The sequence below is a fragment of the Rhamphochromis longiceps genome, linkage group LG18, assembly GCF_057381845.1.
Source record: "Rhamphochromis longiceps isolate RC_006_pf linkage group LG18, R_longiceps_female_GT1.1, whole genome shotgun sequence".
Lineage (NCBI taxonomy): Eukaryota > Metazoa > Chordata > Actinopteri > Cichliformes > Cichlidae > Rhamphochromis > Rhamphochromis longiceps.
This window is the reverse complement of record NC_140574.1, coordinates 23260139-23270131: the sequence shown is the minus strand read 5'-3', so window position 1 is coordinate 23270131 and position 9993 is coordinate 23260139. Positions and strand designations below refer to the sequence as shown.

At 37.3% G+C, this 9993-nt stretch overlaps 1 protein-coding gene across 2 annotated transcripts; it reads left to right on the top strand.

The window, feature by feature from the left end:
- Window positions 1-8046: 8046 nt before the first annotated feature.
- LOC146648292 (uncharacterized) lies at window positions 8047-9081 on the top strand. 2 transcript variants are annotated; one of them, XM_085389214.1, is made up of 4 exons: window positions 8047-8194; window positions 8331-8439; window positions 8571-8645; window positions 8773-9081. In XM_085389214.1, exons 1-4 carry the CDS (start codon window positions 8122-8124, stop codon window positions 8843-8845), a joined length of 330 nt encoding a protein of 109 aa, XP_085245340.1. In that variant the 5' UTR covers window positions 8047-8121; the 3' UTR covers window positions 8846-9081. The 2 variants fall into 2 exon arrangements, with proteins under 2 accessions (XP_085245340.1, XP_085245338.1); XM_085389212.1 differs by having other exon boundaries at window positions 8328-8439.
- The last annotated feature ends 912 nt before the right edge of the window (window positions 9082-9993 follow it).

The window sequence follows — 9993 nt, the reverse complement described above, 5'->3', positions numbered from 1 at the left end:
TTGCACTGCTCTGCAAGCCCTTTTAAAGACCACCGACACATTCAGCATTCAGTTATTCCGCTTGCAGCAAGGTGTGAAGCACCCACAGATACGCACACGGCTGGAAAGTAGTAGAACAATTTCCTCCCACAATAGCTCACCAGTGTTGCACTTTGTTTCTCCACTCTCATCAACGGTGGTCTGAGGGTGTTAAGGCATTTTCCACTGCAGTTGAATGTGGTCTGTAACGATCATTATAATTTATTTTCATAATGAAAATTATATGGAAAATACCTGTAGCTACAACATGAAGATCTTAGAACACCATCTTAACAACTATGGCAAGTGGATATGATGGGATTCCTCTTTGTTTCTTTTAATTTTTAATTAAAAGAAGTGATTTGTTGACTCCTTCACATAGTTTTATTTCCATCATTAAGTGACAAAGAAGCTGGTGAAATATATAAGTACTTTATTAAACTCAAAAGAATCTGGAAAATGATGTGGAAATAAGGAATTTAATATAACTGCATATGTTATGGTGAATTCCTCTCACTTTCTAGCACGGAAGCTTTCTACTGTTAGGTTTTTGAGGCGAGCGTCTCTCTGTGCGCTCAGTGCCGATGTACTCATTTCTGCAACCACACTGCAGAAATACATTTCCCTGTGTCGGTGTCATGGCATTTAAGAGTATATGTGAGGTTATACTTAAATCGGCACTCGAGCAGTGATGCTGGAAATGTTACATCATCCCACTTTAACCTATATGGTTTAAGGTCATCCATTCTTCTGGAAGAGCATAGGAGGAGTTATATTTAGCTCTGTTGTGTCATGGCTGTTGTGCAGTCATGGTTGGAGAAGATATGAATAAATGTTATGAAGTGGTAACATCACTACAGCAGGTCACAAAATCCCACACCTGGCATCAGGGAGATGTGAGAGCAGTCATTCTTTCACAAAAAGAGAAAGACTTCTTTAATTAAGGTGATACTAACATTAAACTAAAGAGTTAACATCCTCATGGATATATGGAGACTCTGTATATTTACAAGGGTTAGACCTACCAATCATACAGAGTGTTTAAGGAATATAAGGAATTGTTGCATTTTTCCAAGCTATCCATGGGAGGGCGCTGGCACTTGAAGATATCTGTGAGGAGAAGGAAAGAAAACCAGCAGAGGTCAAGATGCAAGGTACCCAAAATATTTGACTGACATTTACGACATATAAAGAGATCTAAATGTTTGCATCCAAATCTAAAATGTTGTGATCTGAATAAATAAATTGTGAATGTTTTTTTATGCTGCTGTTAGCTTACACACTGATAGCCTGTTGAATCATAGCTGTGTTTTCTAATTTAAACATAGTTTAGGTTATAAATAAGAATGAAATAGAAAGATATATAATTTAATGTGCAATTGGAAAATGAATCTTAGCTGGATTTTGTATTCTTTGCTGATAAACAAAGTTGCACAAATCTTTTTTTTTTTTTGCTTTTCTGGCCCATTGGTCCCTACTTAACATGCTCCAGTGACCATTTGATGCTTCAGTCTACCCTAGGTCAGAAAGATGGTGGTGCTGTTAGTGTGGCAATGTAAGCAATGTAATATGAACTCGAACTTGTACACCTCTTTGTAACCTAAAGCAGCGGTCCCCAACCTCTGTATTTATCCGTGACACCTTAAAGGCCGGTCCGTGAAAATATTGTCGGACATAAACCGGTCCGTGGCGCAAAAAAGGTTGGGGACTGCTGAACTAAAGAACATTTAACAATGTTGGCGATTACCTGTGCAATGTTAAGAGGGTGTTACTGTACAAGAAAACCTTCCAAAAATCAAATCATGTATAAAAAAGCAAAAATGTTACATTTTTATTGAAGAAAATTGAAATCAAAGCTTTCCTTCTCACATCACTCATGAAGAAACTCCATTAAATACATGTACTAATTAGCATTTTAGAGCCTTTTTAGGTCTGTGTTTGGTGAAAAGGGTTTCTGTCTGATTCTGTGTCAGTGAGGTCAGTGCAGCTGTGCTAGCACACATGAAATACCGCAGGGATTTATTAATGTAGAAAGGAAACCACTGACATACAGCCAGCTCAGGGCAACAAACAGGGTGTCAGTGACTAATTTTCTGCAGAATTTCAAAATGGCAACTAAATGGTATGTTGTTACTCTTTGGACTAAGCTTAGCAACAATATAGCCATCTTAGATGGTCTAAACTTTAGACCATCAAAGATGGTTTGCAATATTTTTACAGATGTTATGATGTGTTGAAGATGCAACAGTATAGAGAAATAACCAAAATGAGGCAAAGCAGATTACATGAACTTTAATTTGTGAAGCTGAGACACTGATGTACACTGCTGACTAAAGACACACACAAACTCAAATCTGTGTAGAAGTGAAAGAAAATTTGAAACAGGAATGCTTTGGCATACTGAGGAACTGTTCACGCCCTACTTTCACATTAACTTCATTCATTCTGTTGTATTAAAAAGCATTACAAAGAGCCAGAAATATGCAAGGCTCTGCTTGAAACAGCTGCTTCCTAATTTATATAAACTCACTGATGTGTTAGATTATTGTCCTGCAGTATGTTGTACATTGCCAAAACACTGTATCATGGTAGAGATCTTTTTCATTGGTGTACATCTCATGATAGCATTGTGTTATGATGTATCTGTTACTGTATGTACTGTCTGATTCCCTCTCCTAAATATTACCTATTGCAGTGACAGATCATAAAGCAATTATTTAACAGTTGTTCATAATGTTTAACCCCTTAATGCCTCGTGTATCATATTTGCTACTGTGACACAGGACCCACATACACACAGGTCTGGGTTATGCTTGTAACTGTGCTTTATTGAAAAGCACAGTTACAAGCTTTTCCTCCAGCGGTTTCCGGCACCAGCTTCGGATGCAGCCACTCCGTCACTCCCAGTGAGTGCTCCTTCTCACTGCCAAAGACATAAGACAGGTCTCCCTCATTAAACAGTCCTGTACACCTGTTCCCTCCCCGCCTCCGTGCTGCCCTGTGAGCTCACTGCGCCACCCCTCCTCTGCAGCAGGCCAAAGACCACACCCCCACCACAGTTACATACAGTTTTTAGATCTTTTGAGACTACTACACCATCAGTTTTCCCCCTGGAGAAACCAAAACAAAGAGCACACTACATTTTTAAGGAATAGATTGCAAAAAAATAATAAAATATAGCAAATATGATGCAAATTAAAGCTAAAATATACAAATTAAATATTGAATAACATTGAATTTTCAAAATATTTGGATTTCTGATAGTTATTTCATGAGTCAGGCTTTAAAGAGTTACAGGCAAAAAACATTTTTTTTTTTCATTTCTAACAATTTAGTGGTACATATGTGTTTCATAATATTTTTTTTTTTATAATTTAGCCATGTGTGTTTTACTTATTATACTTTAAAGAACACATAGGTATTTGTTTAACTGCTATAACACAAAAAGCACCATGGATACTGGCATTATGCTGGTATGAACGTGGACTCTTTTTTTGAGGGACTTTCCATCAAGATAGGCCATACTCATCTGTGTCCACAGTCTCATGGTGTCAGAGCAGATTCTCCTGCCACACACTGTGGTAAATCTGATACAAAGTACAGACAAAACAATGCGCTACAGCTTCAGCAGCTTCTGTTCTGTCTTGCAAAAAGGAGCAGATACAGGTACGTCTGCTGTGTTGGTGCTCTCCTTTAGTCCTGTTCAGTTCTCCCTGTGTAGTGTCACATATCCTGGTATCAGCTCCATACACTTGAGACTCTGCTGGAAGACAAAGCACACCTTCTTGTGATGGCATATATGGCATATATTACATTAAAACAAACATAATATGTAAGAGATCCCTCATGAAGAACCTACATTAAAGTGCATTTTAGAATAATTTTAGTTGTGTGTTTAGTGAAAAATTGCTTTCTGTCTGATTCTGTGTCAGTGAGATTACTGCAGCTGTGCTAGCACACATTACTCTCACCTCTTACATTCTGCCACCGCAGGTATTTGTTAATGTCTATAAAAAACCCAAAACAGATGGCTGAGGGAAACAAATAAAATGTCAGTGACTCATGTTCTTCACATTGCTAGCTATATTTTGACTGCTGTTGAAATATGTGTTATAGATGCACTAGTAGAGAGAAATAACCAAAATGGGGCAACAAAGCTTACATGAACTCTGAATTCTGAAGCTGACACCTGTGTGCATTGCTGACTAAGTAGCCAGAGATGGGACGTAACCAAATACAAATAGTGTTACTTTTACTCCCAACATTTTTAAACCAATGTCTGTAATATCCTTTCTCCTCCTTGCATTTTCAAAACAGACGCGTTACTTCGTTACTTCTTCCAAAGCATTTACACGGGTGGGGGGATTTAAACCGGAAGTACAGCAGGTGTGTCCGTATGCTGTGTTTGTGGTACTTCCGACTCTAGCTAGCGCTACAGAAGAGGAGGAAGCATTAAGGAAGTGAGGGTTTTTTTTCTGTGTAGATCCACAAATAGCAGCAGGTTAGCTGATTACAGCACCTACACTAACCTACATAACAGATTGAAGCTTTCACGAGAATTCAAATTTAGATTTGAATAATATTTGCATTCTCCTGTACTAATATTGTTTTATATTATGTTATAAATGTTATGTTGTATATTACATAGCACAAGGTTCAGTTACTGTTTTGCAAAAATGATTATTAGAATTGTCCTTCAAGGAGCTCATTTTTACTTTCTTACTTTGAGTACATTTCAGAGCCTGTACTTTTTCACTTTTACTTGAGTAAAGAGTTGCTTCAGTACTTCAACTTTTACTGGAGCATTTCTAAATCCAGGTGTCTGAACTTCTACTTAAGTAAAGAAAGATTGTACTTTTGCCACCTCTGTAAATGGCACATATGAACAGGCCATCCTGAAGGAGCTGGTTTGCTTGTGTTGCTGCCGATGCCATCTCTTACTACCAGTACTGAGAAGGATACTAGCATCAAGCGCAACGTCACTCAGCAGGGATAAGGAAAGGGTAATGGTCTGTGGCCACCATTCCAGAATGTGCTTTATTATTTAGGACAAACTGAAATCCCTGAAGTTGAACTCAATGTATTTGATCTTACATGAGAATTATTATCTAAGTACTTTTTGTTTTTTGGCTAAACACACATTTGTGACATTTCCTGCCATAATATCAGTCCACTCTGTGCAAGCAGTGGGGAGTCATGCCACCCGTCTACAATGCTGCTGGTAAATTCACCGACAGATACTTGTGAAACACATGTGGGATGAGGTGCCACATGGTGCTGTTAGTTTCGGGACTGATAAAGCAGTTTTTGAATAATTGTGTGGCTGCCCCCAACTTTATGTGCCTCACAGTGTCTTTGTCACATTGTCCAGAGAGTAATTTCTGGAAGTCAGGCTTCTCTGTGCGTTTTTCAGCAGCTGTGGAAAGTGCGCCTCAAGGACTGCATTGTTGTGAAGTTGCCAGTGCACTGTGGTCCTTCCTGTTTCTTTTAAATCTCTGGAAATGTCAGTGGTGACTCAACTCCACTCAGGGGCTGCTTCCTTATGATTAACCTAAAACAGAAGTTTTAAGCTCCAACAAAAGTTGTAGCCCATAAAGATATGGCACAGCAGATAGTAGTCTGGCTGGATTCCTGAATGATCACATGCAGTGACACCTATAATGAAATAGTGGATTTCATTGTTAGATTGGGAACCGTGGTGTTGGATACAACCTGTCTTTTTCAGTTTCTTATGGTCATGCTTCCTTCCTCATTGTGAGTTATCATTTCTGCTTTCCTTTGACAAGTATTTTTAACATTATTGAAAATGACCAGATCCAGTGAAGTATCCCATCAGCTGACATTACTGTGACTTGATGTCATTGTGCTGTGAAGCATGTTACAGAGCCAAGAACTTTTCACATATTTAGTAACTCTTAATCTCAAAAGTCTGCTACCAAACCCAGTAAATGAAGAGATGACATGCTACGCATTTTGTGCTGTAGCTGTTTGAGATCTAATAATATTTCACTTTAAATGTTAAAGGTAAATGGGGAAATATCTTTTAGCATTTTAAAGCATTTATACAGCTATGTCTGTTGAGGATAACTCAAGACTGAGACCATTGCATTTATTCATTTCATTAAAAAATACCTCAATATTCTTGTTAGTGACACCGTGTCACCATATAACCGTGACACGGTTATATGGTTAATATGTTCAGGCCACACAGTGGTGCAGTGGTTAGTACTTTGTGTCATATTAGTCAGATGGGCCTTTCTGTGTGAAGTTTGCCGTTTCTTCTTCCATCTTTGTGTATTTCTTGTGGTTGCTCTGGTTTTGCCCACAGTCCAAAGACATGCTTGTTGGGTCAACTGGTGAGTCTAAATTGTTCTAAATGTAGCTGTCTGTCTCTCTGTTTTAGGTCTGCGATGGGCCGGTGATCTATTGAGCCTTAAACAGTGAGAACATTAGGCAGCAATCTAAAAGTCCTTGTGTAATAAAGGCTACATTACAATGACAGCTTGGTGAGATTAAAGTGAATTGGGGGTAACTGAAGGTTAGGAAGTGCAGACAGAGGACCTTCTGTGAAATGATAAAAACCTGTATTTGAAAGCAGTTGTTTCATTTATAACAATGACAGTGGTTCCCTGAGCAGATTAGACTTGGGGATATCTGAATATCAGATTCTAATGAATGTTTCTGAAATACAAAACATAACAAATACTACAATCTGAATTCTTTTTTCACAAGTAATCTCCTAATTAAAAGACTAGTGGTTTGATCTTTGTTTCTTACACATGAACCACAGGCCAAAGCCTGTCACTGTCAACTGACTTACATATTTAGAAAAGTTATTAAATATAGCCTGTTTACAATCAGCGCAATTTTATATTAATTCACAAGGCAAATAAGTGCTTAACTTTGGGTGAAGTCTTTGCCATGAATTTATGGTTAAAGATTTGACCAGATTTGCCTAAATAGTGGCCACAGACCTTTTACTTCCCTTTTAAGACAGGTAATCTTTAATGAACAGAAATTTCAAATTAAAATGTAACATTTAAAATATCCAACGTATTATTTAATATTAATAAAAGCTACGGCGAGCAGGTTCATTCGTTCTTCTTTTGCTTGCAATAAAAGCTTTTAACTAAAAAATTGGTATTTCAAATAAAAGTAAATAAATGCTCCAATTTGAATATGTTATTATCATTTTATAAGAAAAAATATAGTTATAGGTTTGCATTTTTTTTTTTACTTTTCCTACTTGGTTAAATCTTGAAGGATCATTGAACAAGTTCAGACATGTAGCTTTACTTAGAAATGACGGAATGACCAAATTTGGATGGAGGAGGCTCGGAAATCTGTGGTTTGTGGTGGAACCCTTAGGAAATGCTTCCTTCCCTTTTCCTTGTACTTGTAATAGCTGTCAGCATCAGAAAAAAAAGAGGGATAAAAATGAAGATAGAGATTGTGTCAAGTGGCGTTCATGATATGACGCGTAATTGCTTAAATCAGCAGATTTAACTAAAATCTTATTAATGCCTGATTATTAGACAAAGATTAAAAACTGTCAACTTTAATTTGAAGTTAAAGATAACAGTTATCTAAATGCAAATGCCCACCAACTCAATTTATCCACACTGCGTTCTTGCTTACCTTGTTAACAGTAATACTAATAATAAACAAAGATTACCAAGTGTCCTTTAAGTGGACATAGTGTGCCTTAATATAGGATCAGAATAATTATCACTGGATTGCTTCAGGTGTGTGTTATAATATTTGCAATGCACATCACTTTGTTATTTACTTAGGTAATATTAAAAAAAGTAAAATAAAAAGTCATGAACATGATTTCTTAACTCCTGTGCGAAAGTGGTGATGAAATTTATTTAAAAAAAGGAAATGAGAGTCTCAGTGTCACCCGAGTCATCCTGTCCCCCACCCTGATGCAAATGGATACTGTAGAAAAAGAAAGACACAATTCATCCGGTCAGTATGGCCTGATTCCTCTTTTTTCAACGGGATAAAAGCCAGAGGTCTGCTGCAGGGAGTCAGACTTCATCTGCAAGATCTACAGGTCACCTGCTGCAAAGAACCTCAGAAAGATCTTACGCGATAACCATGCAGCTGTGCATCAGAAGACTCGCATGCCAGGCCTTTCTCGTCGGGGTTCTGTTAGTGGCTGCAGCCGCTGGTAAGTTTCCTGTCAGACTCCTCCGCAATATTGTTCTTATATTTATGTTATAGTTTTAACTCTACTGTCTTCTGCTATGACTATCATTACTTGTAAAGAAATGTTTTGAAATTCTGTTTTTGTTTCCTAAAAGCAGAGACCAAGACAAGTGACTGCTGCAAAGTGATCAGTCTCAATCCCATCACAGCTCCAATCATTGGCTACAGGATGCAGAAGAAGGACCCACCCTGTGTCAACGCTGTCATGTAAGATTTATCTCCCTGTTTTATCAAAGAAAGACATGATTAAAACATTTTCTTGGAAAAGCAAGTTTATCAAAGTAAGCCGAGTGAAAAATATGGGCTCAAGTTTGAGTTTTTGTCTTTTCTCCACCCAGATTTGAGACAACAGAAGGGGAAGTCTGCAGCCACTGGAAACAGGACTGGGTATATGAAAAGATCAAGGAGCTAGAGTGAGTATGCCTCCTTATCTCAGCTTGTTTCCTGTTTCGAGAAGTTATTGGTTTCTTTGCACATGAATTTGCTGAGGTATACCACAAGCTTGTTTTAACCATTATCCACCGTGTGTGTATTTTACAGGCATGCACGCAGAGCAAAGAAGACTGCTCTCAAAACTACTGCCACTACCACTACTACAACTTCCAGCCCATAGAGAGCATCCCTCTTCACTCTAAACAGCTAGAAACATTTGTTTTAATCTTAAATAATTTAAAATGCTTTCTAATGTTATCTGTATGTCATATTTATAATTGGCGGTATTTATTTTTTCTGTTGTCTCTTTTTCTTTATGTTTCTCTGCCTATGATAGTTGTTCGCTCTGTGCAGAGAGACATCTTTATGATGAGACATGATGAGATATGGTGTTTGTTATAAATAAAAGGATTGATTCTGTCATCTGTCCACCGTCTTTGTTATTCTTGCCAATTATCTGGTTTTGTATTATTTATCTATAAAATGTAATCTTGTCTAAATCTAAGCTTATAATGAACATTTCTGACTTTATTGAACATATTCATTGAGAAGACACCAAATATGTGAGCATGTTACTGTTCGTATTAGTAATCAGGAACTATTTATTACATTCATAGTGCTTATAGTCCCCCCACGGCTCGTGATACACAGACAGACAGAGATGGACAACAACTATATAACTATTACCGTTTGATTAGCATAAACAGATTAACTTAAATGGATACATAGAAGCAGATCATTTCAAAATGTTTTATGCACCTTAAACATATTGTAATGACTACCAAGGTGTACGATGTACCTGACTAAGGTATGTTGTTTTAATGATTAATCCTGCCATCTAGTGGGTGCTTTGATTGATAGCCATGTTCTTTCAGTCGAACAAGTGTCTCATTGAGGGACTTACCTTGTCAGATAAACCCTTTCAGGTGTACACAATGTGCTCATGTAGTGTCATACAAGTAAAATACACACCATCTGCATCATTTATGGATCTCCTGTCACTCACTGACTGGAAAATATTCCCTAAATCAATGATTGCGTTTCCATCTGAACTAAGGATATTGCACGTTACATGATTTTCTTTGTTAAATGTACATTATGGTGATAGAGTATTGTTTGATTAGATAAACATAGACAGAGTTTCACTGCTGTGAAATAAATTCATATATTTGTGAGAAATGCAGTTGGTATATTTTAAGAGATTAATTTGGTTACGCAGCAAATCCATTGACAAAACAGATGTTCATATAAACATTTATTGACAGACTGATCAAATAAGCACCATCATTTGTTTAAATCTGTTCTTCTCAGTTTTGATACTGAGTACTA

Coding starts and splice junctions, on each gene's coding strand:
- LOC146648292 (XM_085389212.1), top strand. CDS start 8,122: ATGCAGCTGTGCATCAGAAGACTCGCATGCCAGGCCTTTCTCGTCGGG. Junction 8,195..8,327: donor GTTAGTGGCTGCAGCCGCTG/GTAAGTTTCCTG, acceptor GTTTCCTAAAAG/CAGAGACCAAGACAAGTGAC. Junction 8,646..8,772: donor GAAAAGATCAAGGAGCTAGA/GTGAGTATGCCT, acceptor TGTATTTTACAG/GCATGCACGCAGAGCAAAGA.